Source organism: Pecten maximus, chromosome 7 (genome assembly GCF_902652985.1).
Source record: "Pecten maximus chromosome 7, xPecMax1.1, whole genome shotgun sequence".
NCBI lineage: Eukaryota > Metazoa > Mollusca > Bivalvia > Pectinida > Pectinidae > Pecten > Pecten maximus.
The window spans coordinates 20,767,999-20,794,907 of NC_047021.1; the positions used below are offsets into that span (position 1 = coordinate 20,767,999).

At 36.6% G+C, this 26,909-nt stretch overlaps 1 protein-coding gene across 4 annotated transcripts in view; it reads right to left on the reverse strand.

Annotated features, from left to right (window-relative positions):
* Positions 1-26,909, reverse strand: part of LOC117331874 (histone deacetylase 6-like) — a 198,150-nt gene that overhangs the window by 12,830 nt on the left and 158,411 nt on the right. For all 4 annotated transcript variants that reach the window (XM_033890829.1, XM_033890828.1, XM_033890830.1 and 1 more), the window contains 4 exons: positions 12,355-12,446; positions 2,807-3,240; positions 2,384-2,536; positions 1,438-1,566 (listed from right to left, as the gene is read on the reverse strand). In XM_033890829.1, the coding sequence (XP_033746720.1) occupies positions 1,438-1,566; positions 2,384-2,536; positions 2,807-3,240; positions 12,355-12,446 (808 nt within the window). The remainder of the gene's footprint in view (positions 1-1,437; positions 1,567-2,383; positions 2,537-2,806; positions 3,241-12,354; positions 12,447-26,909) is intronic.

Here is a 26,909-nt window from a genome sequence, read left to right on the forward strand (position 1 = left end):
GTAACCATGGTAATTAAACTGTTTTCATTCCATGGTCCTGTAGTAGAGATTCTATCTAGTCCTATTCTGGTACATATCGTCACTGTATGCTCACACTATCATCGTCACACAATTTATCGCCTATAACTCAAACAAACGGCCAGATTATCTCCTTAATGCTATCTAAATATCAACTAACCTTCCTACAAACCTAGTAAATAACAAACACCTCCGCCATCTTGGTTATGAATCGTCTATATATTTTCAGCAGTAATGTACTGTAATATATCACCGCATTTCTATGTAATTATCTGCTTGTCTCCAAGCTCTGCTTGATAATAAAGTGGAAAATTTGATTTTAGTTGTTACAACTTTTTTCTTTGTTTCCTAAGTTTTATTACTTTATTGTTTATGTTAGTATGATAATCTAGAAATCATGATGTCGTAATCATAAACATCACCTTGTATCCAATTTGTAACTAACTACGTATACCCTGCAAGTAAAGGGTCTTAGAATTATTCTTGCTGCCCCCACTGCATGGTTCAGAAGAGGCGACTAAATTTGGAATCTTATCTTCTCTCTTCTTTCTGCCCCTGAGGAAGGCTTTGGGTGCTGTCCTCTGGCCAAGACATTGCGTACCAGTCTCTAAATGTTGTAATTGCTACTCTTGCTTATCGCATTGCATTGTGGGATTGGTTTTCAGTATAATGTGACTGCATGGGTGGGGTGTCCTGCAGGTGTCTTTCGCATTATACTTCAGTGAGGTACGTAGCACAGTAAAGTTGACATCAATTCAGTGCTATCACAAGACAAACACGAACATACTACAGCCTCACAAAACACACCTTATCACATGCACGCTTCTCGCACACAGGAGAGGCCATCCTGAAATGAACATAGCCATTGATAGGATATGTTAAACAATAGTAAATCAAACTTAAAATGTTGGATAATAAAGCTGAACATATGGTTTAATCAGTTTGTCAAAAAACTGAAAATCCCCAAAAACATTTTTTTGGGACAAACAGGATTTGTTTATACATTTAGGGTCTATTTTTTAGGTTTTGCTATTGTGACCATAGTCAGTTTTCTATCAGTACGTGTGAGACAGTACTGGTCTTGATCTAATCTTATATCACAGAATTGTCAGTCGTATACCAACAACTCCCACATGGTGATCAGATTTAGAAGATGACTCTTGAACCTTGAACTTATTCTGAAACGGCAAGGTTGGTGGGGGATGACAAGTCCCCACTAACGATATATTTTTTTAAAAAAGATGGACGGCAGACAACACACCATGATACCAGCTGTTCTGATTGTCCATCACCACGGCTAATAAGTCCCTCTGGAAGTGCCATGACTCTTGGATTAACAACCTCGGGAATTAACCTCTAACCTCGGGAATAACCTCTAACCTCGGGAATAACCTCTAACCTCAATAATACATGTCTCACCTGATTGTCGATGTAGTTATCACATCCGTAACACCAGACAGAAAGGTCAGAGAAACTTAAGGTCATCAGGTGCTGTTCCATAGCCCCATGGATTACCATGTGTTCGTTGACGTATCTGCTACAGAACACCTGAAATAGCAGACATAATGTAACAATATGAGGATGTTAGTCAAAAGGCTAAGACTCTGCAAACCTAGACAATCATATTTCTAGTAAATGCCCTGAGAAATAAAACTAAAATTCTAAAAATCTGAAAATCTTGATTTCTGGGAATGCACCTGAAAGCAAATTTAATCCAAGACTCTGCAAATCCAGAAAATATGAGTTAGGAATGAAGAATGAACAAAACTAAAAAATTATCAAATATTTTTATAAATGGATAAGAATCTAAGAACTTAAACCAAGATACCATGAATCTTAATCTAGACTCATTTCCAGAAATCTGGAAACCATCAATTCTGGGGGGGGGGGGGGGGGGGGGGGGGGGGGGGGGGGGGGTGTTTAATCCAAGACTTCATAAATCTCAGTAATATGATTTCCAGACTTCTTAAATATGAGAAATGTATTTCTGATAAAGACAGAGTTATTCTTACTTATCATATCACCTGAGCCTTTTATGATGCCTAACACATCTCTGTTACTCTGGAAATTTATCAGAAATGAAAGTGTTTCATTTAGATTTTACATTATGAGTTAATGATTTATGTAAACAATAGACATGCTCAGATCAGACTCTACATTACCAGTTAATGATTTATTTAAACTATTGACATGCTCAGATCAGACTCTACATTACCTGTTAATGATTTATTTAAACAATAGACATGCTCAGATCAGACTCTACATTACCAGTTAATGATTTATTTAAACAATAGACATGCTCAGATCAGACTCTACATTATCAGTTAATGACAGACAGCAAACCACTTGATAATTAAGACTTTACCTTGTAACAGACGAGGCACACCCAGTTCTCCCCCAGATTACCACAGTCCAAGCACGGCGCCCCAGTGTCCAGGACCCTTTGTGGTAGGGAGTGTACAGTGTCTAGATGGGGACACCAGGTCAGGGGCTGTATTGCATACATTTGCTGGTGACCCTATTGTTTAAGATAAAGTAAAATATATCAACTTATACAAAAATAAATGTGAGTTCGCTGATTTCTTTGAATAAGTGCTTAAACTGATATTACTTTAAAACAATATTTGGGATTTCTTATTTTTTATTGTTTTCCTTTTGATATATTTCTTCTCAAATTCCGGGCCTTTTTATCACCCCTTTAATGATATGTAGGTAGAACATTGTACATGAAAAAAGAAAATGAAGGATGGAAACTGTTCTATGCAAGAATTGGGATACAAATACACACCATATCTTCCAGAGCTTGTACCACATTGAGCCGATCCAGCACAGAGTTATTAGCCCCACCTACTGCACCCATGTTTTCATCAACAGAAGTTCCTGCTCCTCCGGCCCCTCCCATGGCTCCTCCGGCCCCTCCCATGGCTCCTCCCGCCCCTCCCATGGCTCCTCCATCCCCTCCCATGGCTCCTCCAGCCCCTCCCATGGTTCCTCCAGCCCCTTGGACATTCGTGTCATCCCCCAGCTCTTTGGTCTTGGTAGTGAGTGTGTTGTTTGATGTAGGAGTGGTTTCCATCTCAAGCTGTTTGGTCTCCATTTTGGGTTTGGTCCCTACATTAATAGGATCTGTCTCCACATTGGATGTGGCTTGTTCAGTTACACATGATTCTGGTTGATTGGTTGATTTAGGTTCCTCACCAACTTGGCCAGTTCCGTCATACACTGTTGAAGATATTTCTATTTATCAGTACATAACACTACAATAGTAAGATTCTGAATCAGCAGGCAGCATCTAACCAGAAAGTAACAACTCTAAAGTACCCAGTGTCCAACCAGTAGGTTACGACTACAAAGAATGTAGTGTCTACACAGTAGGTATAACGTCTACACAGTAGGTATAACGTCTACACGGTAGGTATAACGTCTACACAGTAGGTATAACGTCTACACAGTAGGTATAATGTCTACACAGTAGGTATAACGTCTACACAGTAGGTATGACGTCTACACAGTAGGTATAACGTCTACACAGTAGGTATAACGTCTACACAGTAGGTATAACATCTACACAGTAGGTATAATGTCTACACAGTAGGTATAATGTCTACACAGTAGGTATAATGTCTACACAGTAGTTATAATGTCTATACAGTAGGTATAACGTCTACACAGTAGGTATAACGTCTACACAGTAGGTATAATGTCTACACAGTAGGTATAACGTCTACACAGTAGGTATAATGTCTACACAGTATGTATAACGTCTACACAGTAGGTAAAATGTCTACAAAGTAGGTATAACGTCTACACAGTATGTATAACATCTACACAGTAGGTATGATGTCTACACGGTAGGTATAACGTTTACACAGTAGTTATAATGTCTACACAGTAGGTATAACGTCTACACAGTAGGTATAACGTCTACACAGTAGGTATAACGTCTACACAGTAGGTATAACGTCTACACAGTAGGTATAACGTCTACACAGTAGGTATAACGTCTACACGGTAGGTATAATGTCTACACAGTAGGTATAACGTCTACACAGTAGGTATAACATCTACACAGTAGGTATAATGTCTACACAGTAGGTATAATGTCTACACAGTAGGTATAATGTCTACACAATAGGTATAATGTCTACACAGTAGGTATAATGTCTACACAGTAAGTATAATGTCTACACAGTAGGTATAATGTCTACACAGTAGGTATAATGTCTACACAGTAGGTATATTGTCTACACAGTAGGTATAATGTCTACACAGTAGGTATAACGTCTACACAGTAGGTATAATGTCTACACAGTAAGTATAATGTCTACACAGTAGGTATAATGTCTACACACTAGGTATAACGTCTACACAGTAGGTATAATGTCTACACAGTAGGTATAATGTCTACACAGTAGGTATAATGTCTACACAGTAGGTATAACGTCTACACAGTAGGTATAACGTCTACACAGTAGGTATAACGTCTACACAGTATGTATAACGTCTACACAGTAGGTATAACGTCTACACAGTAGGTATAACGTCTACACAGTAGGTATAACGTCTACACAGTAGGTATAATGTCTACACGGTAGGTATAACGTCTACACAGTAGGTATAATGTCTACACAGTAGGTATAATGTCTACACAGTAGGTATAATGTCTACACAGTAGGTATAACGTCTACACAGTAGGTATAACATCTACACAGTAGGTATAACGTCTACACAGTAGGTATAATGTCTACACAGTAGGAATAATGTCTACACAGTAGGTATAACGTCTACACAGTAGGTATAATGTCTACACAGTAGGTATAATGTCTACACAGTAGGTATAACGTCTACACAGTAGGTATAATGTCTACACAGTAGGTATAACATCTACACAGTAGGTATAACGTCTACACGGTAGGTATGACGTCTACACAGTAAGTATAACGTCTACACAGTAGGTATAACGTCTACACAGTAGGTATAACATCTACACAGTAGGTATAACGTCTACACAGTAGGTATAACGTCTACACAGTAGGTATAACGTCTACACAGTAGGTATAACGTCTACACAGTAGTTATAATGTCTACACAGTAGGTATAATGTCTACACAGTAGGTATAATGTCTACACAGTAGGTATAATGTCTACACAGTAGGTATAACGTCTACACAGTAGGTATAACGTCTACACAGTAGGTATAATGTCTACACAGTAGGTATAATGTCTACACAGTAGTTATAATGTCTAAACAGTAGGTATAACGTCTACACAGTAGGTATAACGTCTACACAGTAGGTATAACATCTACACAGTAGGTATAACATCTACACAGTAGGTATAATGTCTACACAGTAGGTATAACGTCTACACAGTAGGTATAACATCTACACAGTAGGTATAATGTCTACACAGTAAGTATAATGTCTACACAGTAGGTATAATGTCTACACAGTAGGTATAATGTCTACACAGTAGGTATAACATCTACACAGTAGGTATAACGTCTACACAGTAGGTATAATGTCTACACAGTAGGTATAACGTCTACACAGTAGGTATAATGTCTACACAGTAGGTATAATGTCTACACAGTAGGTATAACATCTACACAGTAGGTATAACGTCTACACCGTAGGTATAACATCTACACAGTAGGTATAACGTCTACACAGTAGGTATAACATCTACACAGTAGGTATAATGTCTACACAATAGGTATAATGTCTACACAGTAGGTATAATGTCTACACAGTAGGTATAACATCTACACAGTAGGTATAACGTCTACACAGTATGTATAACATCTACACAGTAGGTATAACGTCTACACAGTAGGTATATAATGTCTACACAGTAGGTATAATATCTACACAGTAGGTATAACATCTACACAGTAGGTATAACGTCTACACAGTAGGTATAATGTCTACACAGTAGGTATAACGTCTACACAGTAGGCATAACGTCTACACAGTATAGGTATAACGTCTACACAGTAGATATATAATGTCTACACAGTATGTATAACGTCTACACAGTAAGTATCATGTCTACACAGTAGGTATTACGTCTACACAGTAGGTATAACGTCTACACAGTAGGTATAACGTCTACACAGTAGGTATAACATCTACACAGTAGGTATAACGTCTACACAGTAGGTATAACGTCTACACAGTATAGGTATAACGTCTACACAGTAGATATATAATGTCTACACAGTATGTATAACGTCTACACAGTAAGTATCATGTCTACACAGTAGGTATAACGTCTACACAGTAGGTATAACGTCTACACAGTAGGTATAACATCTACACAGTAGGTATAACGTCTACACAGTAGGTATAACGTCTACACAGTAGGTATAATGTCTACACAGTAGGTATAATGTCTACACAGTAGGTATAACGTCTACACAGTAGATATATAATGTCTACACAGTATGTATAACGTCTACACAGTAAGTATCATGTCTACACAGTAGGTATAACGTCTACACAGTAGGTATAACGTCTACACAGTAGATATATAATGTCTACACAGTATGTATAACATCTACACAGTAAGTATCATGTCTACACAGTAGGTATAACGTCTACACAGTAGGTATATAATGTCTACACAGTATGTATAACGTCTACACAGTAGGTATAACGTCTACACAGTAGGTATAACGTCTACACAGTAGGTATAACATCTACACAGTAGGTATAATGTCTACACAGTAGGTATAACGTCTACACAGTAGGTATATAATGTCTACACAGTATGTATAACGTCTACACAGTAAGTATCATGTCTACACAGTAGGTATAACGTCTACGCAGTAAGTATCATGTCTACACAGTATGTATAACGTCTACACAGTAGGTATAACGTCTACACAGTAGGTATAATGTCTACACAGTATGTATAACGTCTACACAGTATGTATAACGTCTACACAGTAGGTATAACGTCTACACAGTATGTATAACGTCTACACAGTAAGTATCATGTCTACACAGTAGGTATAACGTCTACACAGTAGATATATAATGTCTACACAGTATGTATAACGTCTACACAGTAAGTATCATGTCTACACAGTAGGTATAACGTCTACACAGTAGATATATAATGTCTACACAGTATGTATAACGTCTACACAGTAAGTATCATGTCTACACAGTAGATATATAATGTCTACACAGTATGTATAACGTCTACACAGTAAGTATCATGTCTACACAGTAGGTATAACGTCTACACAGTAGATATATAATGTCTACACAGTATGTATAACGTCTACACAGTAGGTATAACGTCTACACAGTAGATATATAATGTCTACACGGTAGGTATGACGTCTACACAGTAAGTATAACGTCTACACAGTAGGTATAATGTCTACACAGTAGGTATAACGTCTACACAGTAGGTATAACATCTACACAGTAGGTATAATGTCTACACAGTAGGTATAATGTCTACACAGTAGGTATTATGTCTACACAATAGGTATAACATCTACACAGTAGGTATAACATCTACACAGTAGGTATAACGTCTACACAGTAGGTATAACGTCTACACAGTAGGTATGACGTCTACACAGTAGGTATAACATCTACACAGTAGGTATAACGTCTACACAGTAGGTATAACATCTACACAGTAGGTATAACGTCTACACAGTAGGTATAACATCTACACAGTAGGTATAACATCTACACAGTAGGTATAACGTCTACACAGTAGGTATAACGTCTACACAGTAGGTATAACGTCTACACAGTAGGTATAACATCTACACAGTAGGTATAACGTCTACACAGTAGGTATAACGTCTACACAGTAGGTATAACGTCTACACAGTAGGTATAACGTCTACACAGTAGGTATAACATCTACACAGTAGGTATAACGTCTACACAGTAGGTATAACGTCTACACAGTAGGTATAATGTCTACACAGTAGGTATAATGTCTACACAGTAGGTATAACGTCTACACGGTAGGTATAACATCTACACAGTAGGTATAACGTCTACACAGTAGGTATAACGTCTACACAGTAGGTATAACATCTACACAGTAGGTATAACATCTACACAGTAGGTATAACGTCTACACACTAGGTATAACGTCTACACAGTAGGTATAACGTCTACACAGTAGGTATAACGTCTACACAGTAGGTATAACATCTACACAGTAGGTATAACGTCTACACAGTAGGTATAACGTCTACACACTAGGTATAACGTCTACACAGTAGGTATAACATCTACACAGTAGGTATAACATCTACACAGTAGGTATAACATCTACACAGTAGGTATAATGTCTACACAGTAGGTATAACGTCTACACAGTAGGTATAATGTCTACACAGTAGGTATAATGTCTACACAGTAGGTATAATGTCTACACAGTAGGTATAATGTCTACACAGTAGGTATAACGTCTACACAGTAGGTATAACGTCTGCACATTAGATATAATGTCTACACAGTAGGTATAACATCTACAGTAAGTATAACATCTACACAGTAGGTATAACGTCTACACAGTAGGTATAATGTCTACACAGTAGGTATAACGTCTACACAGTAGGTATCATGTCTACACAGTAGGTATAACATCTACACAGTAGGTATAACGTCTACACAGTAGGTATAACATCTACATAGTAGGTATAACGTCTACACACTAGGTATAACGTCTACACAGTAGGTATAACGTCTACACAGTAGGTATAACGTCTACACAGTAGGTATAACATCTACACAGTAGGTATAACGTCTACACAGTAGGTATAACGTCTACACAGTAGGTATAACGTCTACACAGTAGGTATAATGTCTACACAGTAGGTATAACGTCTACACAGTAGGTATAACGTCTACACAGTAGGTATAATGTCTACACAGTAGGTATAACGTCTACACAGTAGGTATAATGTCTACACAGTAGGTATAACATCTACACAGTAGGTATAATGTCTACACAGTAGGTATAATGTCTACACAGTAGGTATAACGTCTACACAGTAGGTATAATCTCTACACGGTAGGTATAACGTCTACACAGTAGGTATAACGTCTACACAGTATGTATAACATCAACACAGTAGGTATAACGTCTACACAGTATGTATAACGTCTACACAGTAGGTATAACGTCTACACAGTAGGTATAACGTCTACACAGTAGGTATAACGTCTACACAGTAGGTATAATGTCTACACAGTAGATATATAATGTCTACACAGTAGGTATAACATCTACACAGTAGGTATAACATCTACACAGTAGGTATAACGTCTACACAGTAGGTATAACGTCTACACGGTAGGTATAATGTCTACACAATAGGTATAACATCTACACAGTAGGTATAACGTCTACACAGTAGGTATAACGTCTACACAGTAGGTATAATGTCTACACAGTAGGTATAACGTCTACACAGTAGGTATAATGTCTACACAGTAGGTATAACGTCTACACAGTAGGTATAATGTCTACACAGTAGGTATAATGTCTACACAATAGGTATAACGTCTACACGGTAGGTATAATGTCTACACAGTAGGCATAACGTCTACACAGTAGGTATAACATCTACACAGTAGGTATAACGTCTACACGGTAGGTATAATGTCTACACAATAGGTATAACATCTACACAGTAGGTATAACGTCTACACAGTAGGTATAACGTCTACACAGTAGGTATAACGTCTACACAGTAGGTATAATGTCTACACAGTAGGTATAACGTCTACACAGTAGGTATAACGTCTACACAGTAGGTATAACGTCTACACAGTAGGTATAATGTCTACACAGTAGGTATAACGTCTACACAGTAGGTATAACGTCTACACAGTAGGTATAACGTCTACACAGTAGGTATAATGTCTACACAGTAGGTATAATATCTACACAGTAAGTATCATGTCTACACAGTAGGTATAATGTCTACACAGTAGGTATAACGTCTACACAGTAGGTATAATGTCTACACAGTAGGTATAACATCTACACAGTAGGTATGACGTCTACACAGTAGGTATGACGTCTACACAGTAGGTATAACGTCTACACAGTAGGTATAACGTCTACACAGTAGGTATAATGTCTACACAGTAGGTATAACGTCTACACAGTAGGTATAACGTCTACACAGTAGGTATATAATGTCTACACAGTATGTATAACATCTACACAGTAGGTATAACGTCTACACAGTAGGTATAATGTCTACACAGTAGGTATAATGTCTACACAGTAGGTATAACGTCTACACAGTAAGTATAATGTCTACACAGTAGGTATAACATCTACACAGTAGGTATAACGTCTACACAGTAGGTATAATGTCTACACAGTAGGTATAATGTCTACACAGTAGGTATAATGTCTACACAGTAGGTATAATGTCTACACGGTAGGTATAACGTCTACACGGTAGGTATAATGTCTACACAGTAGGTATAACGTCTACACAGTAGGTATAACGTCTACACAGTAGGTATAATGTCTACACAGTAGGTATAACGTCTACACAGTAGGTATAATGTCTACACAGTAGGTATAATGTCTACACAGTAGGTATAATGTCTACACAGTAGGTATAACGTCTACACAGTAGGTATAATGTCTACACAGTAGGTATAACGTCTACACAGTAGGTATAACGTCTACACAGTATGTATAACATCTACACAGTAGGTATAATGTCTACACAGTAGGTATAACGTCTACACAGTAGGTATAATGTCTACACGGTAGGTATAATGTCTACACAGTAGGTATAACGTCTACACAGTAAGTATAATGTCTACACAGTAGGTATAACATCTACACAGTAGGTATAACGTCTACACAGTAGGTATAACATCTACACAGTAGGTATAATGTCTACACAGTAGGTATAACGTCTACACAGTAGGTATAATGTCTACACAGTAGGTATAACGTCTACACAGTAGGTATAATGTCTACACAGTAGGTATAACGTCTACACAGTAGGTATAAGGTCTACACAGTAGGTATAACGTCTACACAGTAGGTATAACGTCTACACAGTAGTTATAATGTCTACACAGTAGGTATAACGTCTACACAGTAGGTATAATGTCTACACAGTAGGTATAACGTCTACACAGTAGTTATAATGTCTACACAGTAGGTATAACGTCTACACAGTAGGTATAACATCTACACAGTAGGTATAATGTCTACACAGTAGGTATAACGTCTACACAGTAGGTATAACGTCTACACGGTAGGTATAACGTCTATACAGTAGGTATGACGTCTACACAGTAGGTATAACATCTACACGGTAGGTATAACATCTACACAGTAGGTATAACGTCTACACAGTAGGTATAATGTCTACACAGTAGGTATAACGTCTACACAGTAGGTATAACATCTACACAGTAGGTATAATGTCTACACAGTAGGTATAACGTCTACACAGTAGGTATAATGTCTACACAGTAAGTATAACGTCTACACAGTAGGTATAACGTCTACACAGTAGGTATAATGTCTACACAGTAGGTATAATGTCTACACAGTAGTTATAATGTCTACACAGTAGGTATAACGTCTACACAGTAGGTATAATGTCTACTAAGTAGGTATAACGTCTACACAGTAGGTATAACGTCTACACAGTAGGTATAACGTCTACACAGTAGGTATAATGTCAACACAGTAGGTATAACGTCTACACAGTAGGTATAACGTCTACACAGTAGGTATATAATGTCTACACAGTAGGTATAATGTCTACACAATAGGTATAACGTCTACACAGTAGGTATATAATGTCTACACAGTAGGTATAATGTCTACACAGTAGGTATAATGTCTACACAGTAGGTATAATGTCTACACAGTAGGTATAATGTCTACACAGTAGGTATAACGTCTACACAGTAGGTATAATGTCTACACAGTAGGTATAACGTCTACACAATAGGTATAACGTCTACACAGTAGGTATATAATGTCTACACAATAGGTATAACGTCTACACAGTAGGTATATAATGTCTACACAGTATGTATAACATCTACACAGTAGGTATAACGTCTACACAGTAGGTATAACGTCTAAACAGTAGGTATATAATGTCTACACAGTAGGTATATAATGTCTACACAGTAGGTATAACATCTATACAGTAGGTATAACATCTATACAGTAGCTAACATCTATTGCTCATTTAGGTCAGCTTTCATAGATTGATTTGATCAAAATTATTTCATTGGCACATTCGATTGACCTTTGAACTATACTCATATTTACCACCTGTTTGAGTCATACCTGACACTGAAGTCATATTTTTAGCAAGTTCATCAATATTCTCTTTGAATTTCTCTTCTTCCAACTTTTCTTCTTTTTCTTCTTCAGAATTCCTGCAAAATATAATAAGATGAAACATTTTTAATATAGACACCATACATTTACATAGAGGACTGTCTAAACTGCATGTCCATCTGCAAGAACTCTTAAATCTACCATGCCATATGATGATTATACACTTAACCTAATTAGATCAAAATTGGATCACATCACAATTTTGACTGGGAAGCCATCTTGGATGTACAACAGTGACTAAGTGGTTTCTACTCATGCCTATATGAATACTCATGAGCAATATTTCATCGACTCTAAAGTAACAGCCTTTAAATTGCTTTGAGGACTTGAAAAAACATTTCAAATGTTATCGTCTCGAGAAGAATTGATCAAAATGATTTTCAAATTGACATCTGCTCTTATCATGACCATTAGGTACCACAGACTTGAATGTTATACTTCCCTGGATCAGTCTTCAGCCATTTAAATGTCAATATTCCTTTAGAAGTTATTGACCTCTAGAAACTCCAGGTACACAACACTGTTTTGTCAGGATAGTTTATTTATCTAACAACCCCCCCCCCCCCCCCCCCCCCCCCACCTCCCACCCAATATCTACCACAAAAGTATTGTCTGACCACATGGTTTTGAGATGCTTCTATCTGCTTGACATATAAACATGCAATCAGGTTCATTTCCAGATGTAACTTGTCATTCAAACAAATACTCAAAATATACTCGTATATTATTTTTTTAGAAATACGTGAACATTTTCAATCATTTTTTATTTTCCTGTTAATGGACTACCATTTTAGATTTTATATATACAAAGAGGACAAATCAGGCAACAAAAACTAGTGTGATTTCTGTTTAAAATGTAAAATAAAATCATTTTACAAAATTGAAATTAATTACCTGTTTTAATTATTTTCCAGTTTAAACTTCTAACTACAATTTGTATGGTATAACCCAAATAGTGACCGAGTCATGTTTCTTAACCATTTGATGATAATTTAATCTTTCTTTCTCTTGTAAAATCAATATGAAAATAATACAGAGCCTGAATTTTGCTTTAAAGTAAAAAAAAATAATGCAGTGAATTTAAGAATAAAGCAATCATCGTGTAATTGCTTTTACATGTACATGTAATATTTTAGACCAAATTTTGAAACATAAATTAAAATAATCTTCTTGCACATGTAGTGGAACATCAAACTTTTTGTTCCAGCTATTATCGCCAGTCGACCTACAAGTCTGATTAGCATATAATGAAATGTAATGACAACACAACTCATTGAGATAGGGATTTCATTAGTACCTCCCACCACATCCACACTCAGATCTCATACATCACTACAAATTCCCCATTTCACCCGGAAGTGTCCCGCTAGCTGTTTCCGAGTCTTTCACCCATGTTAATAGAAAGTGACACCTGAGATGAGACTCTGATTTCATTTGAACTTGTGATTTTCTGAGGAAAACATTCTTTTTTTGTCTTGCATTATACATTTGTGAGATATCTTTACGAGACATTTGATATTATCTTGATATGGTCTGCATGTTCTTCAGTTAATCTCCATAAAGGTCAGTATCGGTCATCATAAATCACTTTGGCCTTTACCATACTGGTCATAAACAAGTATTAGCCAATCCCATAAGTCTTGCTTGGCTTTGCCAACAGCTTCCACGGACAGTCAAACCTACAGTATATCAACTATCTACTGTCTAAGATTTGTCATTGACCATGTATCTGGACATCTCATTGACCATAATTTCTCAGACCAGCTGGTCAGTCTGTGTCCAGTAATCTCCTGACCATTCCAGGATTTATCGGTTCTATTAGGGTTTAAGGATGTGTCATCTGCCTTCAGCAGCTTCATAAACACTAAAACTGAATTACACAACTGATGCCTTCTGGAAGGCTGTATAGATACACAGATTCTGTCCTGATCTCATTCAATAATACTTTACAGTGCCTTTCTGTTTCTAGCTATTTACAAATCAATGCCATCTTGATTTAAATCTGTAACATCAATTTTATCATAGACATGAGAATTTATGGAGAGAGAACACTATAAATTCTGTTAAATCTGGTTGACAGACATTTCTTCCTCTCGGAAATGATTAAATTCCATTGATTTTCAATAAAATCTTCTCGCATGAAAATGAATCATTGAAGATTTGGTCTTTAATTTTTATGTAATTCTGATAGTTGTCAACGGTACTCATTGATATGAAACCATGGCAACCAGTTACGGCTGAGTCTGCTATATAAACTTTAAGTGAAATGTAGATCAGTTTTTGAAGTTAGGAGGGAGGATGTACGATTATATCAGGTAATGACCCTTTTTGCATCTAAGATAATACACTAAAAAATCAGTATCAAGTATACTGTATAAAGTTCTAGGAGTTGTATGCTCCAGTTACAAAGCCAGGGTTGTCCTTTATATATTCTAAATTTGTTTGGTTGAGATTTTGATGCATTTGAACCCTCTTACTATAAAAAAAAAAAGAAAAAAAAAAGCAATTTCAGTTGGGTTTTTTATAATTCATTACTGCATGTGCTTTTAATTTATTTATTTTTTTTTCAAGATTTTAAACACAAAACATGAACCTAACAACACATTAGAAAACACAGCTCCCCAAGCAATCATCAAAGTCCACACCTTATGACTGTAGACTTTGTGGGTCTGTATAAATGTATTACTAAATCTGTTTCATACCATGTACATGTATATCCCACTAATACAAATTTAACCATAAAATGGCTGATTTTATATTTATAATCTAGGATGATATTTTGATCATCTAGCTAGAAAAAAAATATTGATATGATCATTTGGGTCTTAAATGATAAAATCCAAGGTGAACTGATCATGTTAATTATTAAGTGGAAATATTGTGTTTTTAAGAATATGTTGTTTTTATACTGGATGTGGCCTAAAGGTCACAACACTGGGGTCACTGCAGGAAAAAAGTAGGCCAGTGAGGTATTTTTCTTTACAAATTGGTGTTTTTCCCTTCCCTTCCTCATCTTTCTCTCTTTAATGTTCCCCTTCTTCTATATCTCCTCCAGCAATTGATACCATTCGAGTGTCTGTATCCTGAAAATGGCCCCCATAATGACCCAGCCACATACCAACAATAGGTTCACCGAGCTAAAACTTTGACATTTTGGGACACGTTTCAAGATGATTTGTGAGGTCATTAATTGAATGATTTAATTAATATTGATACACTTTGTGATAACTTATATCCTCTTTCAAGCTATACCACGTTTAATTATTTTAAGTCTCAATGGGGCTCCCAATGGGGACTCCCAATGGGGACTCCCAATGGGGCTCCGAATGGGGCATGAACGAGGTCAATTTATTAGAATGTGCTTATATGTTGAACATACAACCATGATAAAACCATCCAAATGACCATATATCACCTGTTTTATACACTGTAGCATGGGAGAACACACTGATACCTCCCCTATCATTATACTTGTATGGACATCCTGGGATTTTGTGACAAAGACATATAAAAATCAACAGATAAGTCTTTCGTTCTATTTGGCTTTTTTCGTGATAACATGCTATGTTCTGTGTTAATTGACTTTGTAACAAATAGAAATTCATGATAAATGATCATTTAGAAATATTAGAAGTATCTCGAACACAACACTAATGGAATCAATCCTGTACAGATGTGGTGTTCAGTATCTCTATTAATGACATATCCTAATTATTTTAATGTAGAAAACACCAGCACTTTTCTACTGGTTTCTGAAATGTATTTTCAAATTAATGACATTTTCTGTATATTGCTACAAATGCAAATCATCATCAGGAATGAATATACTTTTCTCATGTTTCGGGAAGTTATATCTTCTAATTATTACCAGTATTTTTGTAGAAATGTATTAACTATACCCATGAGGATATCAGAGTTTTTCAATCGGTCACATACATATTGACACAGATATATAAGTTAGTGAATGGGGCTGAGAAGGCATCCAAGTCAGAAAAAAAATTAATAAAAAGAACTGTTTGTATTTTTTGAAGACATTGCCACAGAAATTAGGTGATTTTCTGACAGCCATCTAACTATAATGCTACCCCATTTCTTTTTTCTCTAGAGTTACCTCCCTTACTTAATTTTGTTAGATTTGACCAAATTACGCACATTTTTCAAATCATCAGTCACCAATGATATCTGAAGCTTTTGGAACTATTTCCAATTGGCGACAATTTTCTAACACAAACTTGATAACACTCCAGCTATTGGAATGAATTCTAAGGGTATGTATGCATGCATCAGGTGTAGATCAATTAAGACACAATCTGGTTTAGTTTGGTTGTATTGATTAACTAGTCGTACATCATATCAGCTACTGGTCATTTAGGACTATCAATAATCTGTTACATGAACCAATACTTTAATATCTAATCGTAAAATTTAGATTGAATTTCCACAGAACTTAACTAATTTCAGTTTACAAAATCAAATGGGTACAAACAAGTTGTACTCGTCTATATGAACAGATCCAGAATATTATGTTCCTTCTGTGACTATTTCTAAACAAAGTCTCAGTTTATTATCAAACACAGTAGGAATCATTACAAAGCCTTGATCATCTTGTACACGTACATTACCAAGTCTTACCTACCTGTACACATTACCAAGTCTTACCTACCTGTACACATTACCAAGTCTTACCTACCTGTACACATTACCAAGTCTTACCTACCTGTACACATTACCAAGTCTTACCTACCTGTACACATTACCAAGTCTTACCTACCTGTACACATTACCAAGTCTTACCTACCTGTACACATTACCAAGTCTTACCTACCTGTACACATTACCAAGTCTTACCTACCTGTACACATTACCAAGTCTTACCTACCTGTACACAATAACAAGCCTTACCTTCCTGAACAAATCTATTTAGGTAATAAAGAAACATCAGTTTTTAAATTCCCATATTATCAATTTGGGGATTTTTCTTTTTATATGAGTGCCTATACCAAAACTGATCAATTGTGTCAATCCTATTTTTCTAACATCCATTCCTAAAGAAACATAACTTTTTTATTGCCAAAATTCACAATTTAAACATGTGTAAGGCAAGTTTTTATTTTAAGAAGAATTCAGGAACTTAAAGCACAATTTCAAGACAGTTTCTTTGAAAAATGCGCATGTGGGTTAATGTTGCGTCCCGTTTTGTTGCTCATTAGTGTATTCATGTAAAATATACATTGTTGTACATTGTTGCAACTTGTACATTCCAATGACGTCACATTGTTTACAGATCCCGCGTTGTGTCTGCACTGCCTGACACGAAGGCTTCATTCTGTGTTTTTTTAGTGTTTTTGTTAGTTTTCTGATAATTCAATTGATCAGGTATGATTAAACAACCCCAATCAATATGAGGTGTGAATGTAATTTTAAGTTTAAACAGCATGTTGCGAAAAATACTTCAACTTTCACTTTGTCAGTGCATTCGTGATCGCAGCTTCGATCGGCTGTCATGGCAACGACGAGGACGGTGGTTTTATCACAGTGACGAATTGACAAACTTGCATGTGTGCAGCCGAAAACTTCTAACTATACCTTATGTCTTTGGAAATCATCTGTAAATAATTAAATTGAATTAATTACGATCCATTGCATTCGTTTATTAATGTTTGTTCGTTTCTATATGCCGATTTTGATACTTAAAACACTGAAGAGTTCCAATATTGGAGAATGAACATTAACACTTGCTCTATGAATCGTCCTAGAGCACCCGACTACCCTAAATCAATACTTATGAAACAGGTAAGAGCGTGAAGGTAATTGTATGAGAACAACGAAAAGTGCTGTACATTCTTACGAAAATGACAAACAGCGTCAAAATTACTTAAAAGGTAGTCAATTAACCGGCACTTCTTCAATTAACACCAGTTTATAACGCCGTTATGTAACCATAATTGAATAAATAGAAGAATGTACAGCACTTTTTCTCAGTTTCTTAGCACGATGAATAAGTGTATCATATTTGTTTGTACGACAAAATACGTTGGTCGGGTGCTCTGGCCATATTTACCGACCAAGTGTTAATGTAGTCCTTCGTGCCGGTCACGTGACCACGCGAGAACACGAGGAACGACGAAAACATCCCGATAAAGACGTTGGACACCTAACATTAAAATCCGATCAAGAAAACAAACAGAACTAACCGGGAAATCATTAAATATTGAATTTATATTAAAACATGACGTTTTTTGTTCTTTTTAATTATAAATGCAACATTAACCCACATGCGTGTGTCTGCAATAATTTTTAAGCTTGTAACCACTTGCGCAGATTGAGTCAATTGAGTAATGACTAAGTCACAATTAAAAGAGTTGCCAACAACTCATTCCAGAGATATAGGTTTTTACGTTATTTATAGTAAAATTGCCTAAATGACGTGAATATATGAATATAAATCAGATCATTACAGATTCAAATCAGTGTTAGTGTTGATTTATAATTGTAACCTAACAGCAAAACAATGTTCTTAAATAGTAGGTTATTAATCCCGAGAGAATTGGTGTTGTGACCAGGCCTATAATGATGACCCAGAGAATTGGTGTGGCCAGGCCTATAATGGCGACCCAGAGAATTGGTGTGGCCAGGCCTATAATGACGACCCAGAGAATTGGTGTGGCCAGGCCTATAATGATGACCCAGAGAATTGGTGTGGCCAGGCCTATAATGATGACCCAGAGAATTGGTGTGGCCAGGCCTATAATGATGACCCAGAGAATTGGTGTGGCCAGGCCTATAATGGCGACCCAGAGAATTGGTGTTGTGGCCAGGCCTATAATGACGACCCAGAGAATTGGTGTGGCCAGGCCTATAATGATGACCCAGAGAATTGGTGTGGCCAGGCCTATAATGGCGACCCAGAGAATTGGTGTGGCCAGCCCTATAATGACGACCCAGAGAATTGGTGTGGCCAGGCCTATAATGACGACCCAGAGAATTGGTGTTGTGGCCAGGCCTATAATGACGACCCAGAGAATTGGTGTGGCCAGGCCTATAATGACGACCCAGAGAATTGGTGTGGCCAGGCCTATAATGACGACCCAGAGAATTGGTGTGGCCAGGCCTATAATGACGACCCAGAGAATTGGTGTTGTGGCCAGCCCTATAATGACGACCCAGAGAATTGGTGTGGCCAGGCCTATAATGGCGACCCAGAGAATTGGTGGTGTGGCCAGCCCTATAATGACGACCCAGAGAATTGGTGTCGTGACCAGGCCTATAATGATGACCCAGAGAATTGGTGTGGCCAGGCCTATAATGACGACCCAGAGAATTGGTGTGGCCAGGCCTATAATGACGACCCAGAGAATTGGTGTGGCCAGGCCTATAATGACGACCCAGAGAATTGGTGTGGCCAGGCCTATAATGACGACCCAGAGAATTGTTGTGACCAGGCCTATAATGACGACCCAGAGAATTGGTGTGGCCAGGCCTATAATGGCGACCCAGAGAATTGGTGTGGCCAGGCCTATAATGACGACCCAGAGAATTGGTGTGGCCAGGCCTATAATGGCATCCCAGAGAATTGGTGTGGCCAGGCCTATAATGGCGACCCAGAGAATTGGTGTGGCCAGGCCTATAATGACGTCCCAGAGAATTGGTGTTGTGGCCAGGCCTATAATGACGTCCAAGAGAATTGTTGTGACCAGGCCTATAATGACGTCCCAGAGAATTGGTGTGACCAGGCCTATAATGACGTCCCAGAGAATTGGTGTTGTGACCAGGCCTATAATGATGACCCAGAGAATTGTTGTGACCAGGCCTGTAATGATGACCCAGAGAATTGGTTTGGCTAGATCTTATGACAGAAAATAGCATTAAGTCCCGTACAGATTTTAGAAAAAGAATTTTTCTGTTTATAAAAAATTTTTAAAAAATACTGACTGCTTTTTCAGCATGATTTTGGCAGCTTTGTTTCCATCGTTTCATCTTCTGTTTATTTCTACAAACACCTAAAAACTACATAATGCAGATTCCTAAAGATCATTTAAAAGTGATTTTTGTTTTATTTTAAACATCCCAAAAAATTGCATTTATCTTTATCAATCTGAGAGCCTGAAATTTTATTGAAATATTTTCACACAACCATACTAATGATATTTGGTAAAACTCTACTGTTATATATTTATATATATATATATATACATACACAACTGTAACAGGATCAGTCTACATAACTTCCTGTATCAGATATGTAGACATTTTACTGTTTCTTTGATGGTATCTAAATCATGAAAATATGTCCTATCTGTTTCAGTTGGAAGACAGACACTGCACTTCAACACAGGTCAAAGCTATCGAACTTCACCACAAACTTTCTATGTTCAACACTCAACAGACTTTTATAGGCAGTTAGAGGGACAGATCACCAACCAACAATACATAAAATGAACAATAATTGGTCATACAATTTTCCATGGTGATACTTTCCTTATATAAACTTTATCAGTGTTCCGTTTTTAGATTATGACATTATAATTCTCTGTACATGAGCAAATTAATCAATGCCTACAAGTAATAAGATTTCGATAATTTAGTTTTGTTTTTCCAGATATAAATCACTATACTTTATTCAAGATATAGGAAACAAAGAGGATAATAGTCAACAACAAGGATGGTAGTCAACAACAAGGATGGTAGTCAACAACAAGGATGGTAGTCAACAACAAGGATGGTAGTCAACAACAAGGATGGTAGGCAACAACTAGGATGGTAGGCAACAACAAGGATGGTAGGCAACAACTAGGATGGTAGTCAACAACAAGGATGGTAGTCAACAACAAGGATGGTAGTCAACAACAAGGATGGTAGTCAACAACAAGGATGGTAGGCAACAACAAGGATGGTAGTCAACAACAAGGATGGTAGTCAACAACAAGGATGGTAGTCAACAACTAGGATGGTAGTCAACAACTAGGATGGTAGGCAACAACAAGGATGGTAGGCAACAACAAGGATGGTAGTCAACAACAAGGATGGTAGTCAACAACAAGGATGGTAGTCAACAACAAGGATGGTAGTCAACAACAAGGATGGTAGTCAACAAGGATGGTAATCAACAACAAGGATGGTAGTCAACAACAAGGATGGTAGTCAACAACTAGGATGGTAGGCAACAACAAGGATGGTAGGCAACAACAAGGATGGTAATCAACAACAAGGATGATAGGCAACAACAAGGATGGTAATCAACAACTAGGATGGTAGTCAACAACAAGGATGGTAGGCAATAACAAGGATGGTAGTCAACCACAAGGATGGTAGTCAACAACTAGGATGGTAGTCAACATCAAGGATGGAAGGCAACAACAAGGATGGTAGGCAACAACAAGGATGGTAATCAACAACAAGGATGATAGGCAACAACAAGGATGGTAGTCAATATCAAGGATGGTAGTCAACAACTAGGATGGTAATCAACAAAAATGATGGTAGGCAACAACAAGGATGGTAGTCAACAACAAGGATTGTAATCAACAACTAGGTTAGTAGGCAACATTAAGGATGGTAGGCAACAACAAGGATGGTAGGCAACAACAAGGATGGTAGTCAACAACAAGGATGGTAGTCAACAAGGATGGTAATCAACAACAAGGATGGTAGGCAACAACAAGGATTGTAAATACCAAGGATGGTAGTCAACAACAAGGATGGTAATCAACAACAAGGATAGTAGTCAATAACAAGGATGGTAGTCAACAACAAGGATGGTAGGAAACAACAAGGATGGTAGTCAACAACTAGGATGGTAGTCAACAACAAGGATGGTAGTCAACAACAAGGATGGTAGTCAACAACAAGGATGGTAGTCAACAAGGATAGTAGGCAACAACAAGGATGGTAGGCAACAACAAGGATGGTAGTCAACAACAAGGATGGTAGTCAACAAGGATAGTAGGCAACAACAAGGATGGTAGTCAACAACAAGGATGGTAGGAAACAACAAGGATGGTAGGCAACAACAAGGATGGTAGTCAACAACAAGAATGGTAGGCAACAACAAGGATGGTAGTCAACAACAAGTGTGAACTACAAGGTTTTGTAGCCACTTGTAGAATTGTTGTGTATGGTGTAAGAGAGGAAGACGGAGTCCAAGTAGTTGTATCTTGGTTTATTTACGTGTGTAGAACTGCTCAGTCCAGTCCTTGGAAACCGACTAAATGGTACAATAATATCTAATCTTATATAGTCCTAGGTAGTCCTAGGGTAGATGTTTTATTGAATATGATAACAAAAGGTTTGTTTTGCTTTCAAATTGATCTTAAAACAGGTTTTGTAATTCGTACTAGTAACGGAAACGTTTTCCAAAGGGAAAAATTTTAAAAATTTGCGTGGGAAAGTTTGGTATTTAAATTTAAAAAAAATTTTAAAATTTATTTACATTGCCCTTGTCAAAAATATTTAATTAAATTAAATTTACTTTAAAACAATCCATATATTGGCGGTTTCCCCCGGTTCAACACTTTTAAACCCCCCCCCCCCCCCCTTATCATTGCGCCGGGTGAAAATTTTCCATTTAATTTAGAAACCCCTGGCATTATTACACCGCATTGGGGGGGATATTCACTGGAAAAAACCTTTTCCAAACCCAAAAATCTTTTTTTTAAACCCGACCTTTCCCCGCAATTTTGGGAAATTTTTGGGTATTTTTTAACAGGGTTTAAACCCCTGTTCTCGGGGGGTTTCGGAATTTAAAATTTTGGGGTTCATGTTGTGAAACCTTTATTTTTTCAAAATGAAAAAAGTTTTTTTTAAATTTAGGGACCGGGTTACAGGGGTATATGCATATTTATCAAAAAAAAACCCAAAAAGGGTTTAAATTAAACCTTAACAAAGGTTTCAATTTTACCATTACTTTCCTTTTTAAAAATATTTTTTTTGGGAAATTTATTCTTCCCTTTTTAAAAATGTACCATTAATAAAAACCCGTTTAAATTCTAAAATTTAATTAATTTGCCTTTTCCCTTTTTTTTTAAAAATGGTTTTCTGTTTCAATCCCCATATTTATTTCATGTTGTACAACTTTTTTAATCTATTTCTAAATTAAAAAAACTTTTAAAATCCCCGGGTTTGTTAACATGTAAATTTGTGGTTCTCACAAACCAAAAGGGAAAAATTCTTATTTTAAAAGCGGGGTTAAATTTAAAACTTTATGGGGGTTTCTGAAAAATTTTAAAAGTTATTTTAAAATGAAAATTTAAAACCTTTAAGCTTTTTAAAAAATTTTTTTACGGGCCCCTTACTTTTTCATCAACACTGTGACGTTGTATTCCATTTTGTATAATTAAATCTTTGAGCCCCTTTTTTGGGTGTTTTGTAAATGGAGCCAAAACCCCCTTTATTTTGGACTTCAAAACGTTTCTACCTTTCCCCCGGGGGGTATCCACTATTTCCGGTTTAAATAAAAAAAACCAAAAGGGTTAAACCCCCAGGCCTCATTGTTCCCGTAAAAAAGGGCCCCATTTTTTTGGGGGGAGTATGAAAGCCCTTGAAGTTTTCTGGGAATGCTAAAAATTTAAACAAATTTGGGAAAACTTTAAAATTTGTATACCCCCTGTTCTGTTTAAAGCCATTGGGTTTTTGACATTTCTTTTGGGGAAACCAATTTATTGGAAAGTTAAAAAGTTTTCAAGATTAAAATTTTTTAGAACGATTTTGGATTTGGTATTTTAAAATCGTTCCGACTCCATATTTTTTGGGGTAATTTAAAATTTTTTTGGAGTCAGTAAAAGGGGAAAAGAAACCCAAAATTAAATTCAAAAACGGTTGACTGGGTCACAATAAAAAAGCCCCCTAAAAGGTCATCTGAATTGTTTAAAAGTGAAAACACTGTGAAGGATAACCGACGAGTGGCCAACACCACAAAGGCCAGAGACCGGCAAGCCGCGGTCACAGAGGCGTGTTAAGATAATAGCCCGGTAAATACCACATCTTAATTAACAGGTGTATCTCTAACATGTTGAATTTACCTGTAGGGCAGTTTGTTTTGATAATTATGATATAAAAGGACTCCCAATGCCAATAAGTGGGTCCTTAACTGTAGGTAAATTTAATTCGTTTATTCCTTTGGCGTTTCAGCCAATCTGATTTTACAACATATACATAGACATATACATTAGCAATACAAGATCGTGATATCACAGGTTCAACGGGATCAGACCGCTTTTTAGGAAATATATATAAACAAATGTAAACACGTGCCTGCAATTAATGCGAATAAGACAACGATAATGCAAATGTAACATTTGGTATAATGTTCTATTATAACAGGCCGTATACAACATGTTATAATTATATAATGTTCTGTGTTAACGGGCTGTATATAACATGTAACTTCTTACTAATTTTCTTTTATAATGGACCGCATATAGCATATGGCATTTGAATAATGATCTATTTTAACGGGCGATATATAACATGTAACTTCTTACTAATTTTCTATTATACGGGCCGTATACAACATGTCACAATTATATTATGTTCTGTTTTAACGGGCCGTATATAACATACATATTCTTACTAATTTTCTTTCATAATGGGCCGTATATGACATATGACACTTGAATAATGTTCTATTTTAACGGGCCATATATAGCAAGTAACTTCTTACTAATTTTCTATTATAACGGGCTATATACAACATGTCACAATTATATTATGTTCTGTTTTAACATCCTGTATATAACATGTAAAATTTGAGCAATATTCTATTATAACGGGCCGTATACAATATGTAACATCTCACTAAATTTCTAATATAACGGGCCGTAAACAACTTGTAACATTTCACTAATTTTCTATTATAACGGGCCGTATATAACATGTCACCATATATAATGTTCTGTTTTAACGGGCCGTATTTAATATGTGATGCTGATGTAACCTCTTACAAATTTCTATTATATCGGGCAGTATACAGCATGTAACATTTGAATAATGTTCTATCATAACGGGCCGTATACAACATGTAACATCTCACTAATTTTCTATTAAAACGGGCCCTATATAACACGTCACAATTATATAATGTTCTATTTTAACGGGCCGTTTATAACATGTAACTTCTTACTACGAACCTCACCTTACGACCACCTCAAAATTACGACCACCCCGCTATTACGGGCACTTTATTTTCAGTCCCGATTTTTTTCTCTTTTTATCTTGGTATTGGTCGCTTCACTATTACGACCACTTTGCTATTCCGTATTACGACCACCTTGGGCAGTCCCAACGAATACTAATTAACGCTTATTACCCCCCACAATTACGACCAGTTGGTCGTGTCTAAAAAGTTACCTGGTGTGTAGCGAACCGTGAACAGCTTACGGTAATGCGTGTCAAACTGGCCATTGACGTGTGTATACGTAATTATCGATCTTTTGTTTACTGACCAGTGTATCGACAGGTGAGTAGAACGGCTATTAATCTCTTTGAAATCTTCGCACTGACCGGAAGGTAAAATAAACATCCAGTCTTTCATTGTTCGTAACAAGCCAACATGTGCCGGGTTTTAGTTTGTAGTCCTTTGTTTACCGTTACGGGTGATCGCCCTTCCTTGGTGGCGCTGTGACGGATCAAATACACAAGTGATCAGATTATCTATCTTGCCTTGAAAATTGTAATAACCGTACATTTGCTTATTAATTATGGTATTCAAATAATTGATTTGTGGCTGTTGGTCGTTTTAAGACCCGATTACATACAAGCGAGTAAAATAAACATAGTAACGTTTGATTTTTTTTCTGGTCAAGCGCAAGTTTTTTCAGCGATCTCGATGTTTTTGTATCAATGCCGAATAGGGTCTGTAGATAGGTGTTATTATAATTTGAAAAAAAACATGTTTGGTTTCAAATATTTCGCTAGAATTATGCTATTCTTTCTAACTTCATTTCTTTTTTCGCTCATGATGGCCACATCACGTAAACGTAACGAGTTATCACTAAAAAAGAAAATTGAACTGATTCAATGTAGCAATGGTCGTAGCCAACGACAACTTGCTGAACAGTTTGGGGTCGGCAAAACACAGGTCAGAGCATCTTGAAAAGAAAGACAGAAATTTTAGAAGGTTATGAAGAAAATAAAGGAAATGATAGACAAAAACAATTGTCTTTCTTTTTATTTAAAGTTAAGACTATGGCATGTATTTAGCCAAATCTATACAACTTGCACCTGAGTTCAGTCAATTAAGAGTTACGGTTCCTGATGGTCTAGCTCAAATTGGTCCACCTCGGCACTTTGTCCCGGACCCCAGGTGTTCTTAATAGTGAGGTTTCACTGTAATTTTCTTTTATAACGGGCCGTATACAACATGTAACATCTCACTGAATGTCTATTATAACGGGCCATATATAACATGTAACATTTATATAATGTTCTATTTTTCTGCTTGAACGGACCGTTTATAACATGCTAATTTGCTATTGTAACGGGCCGTATACACCATGTTACATCTC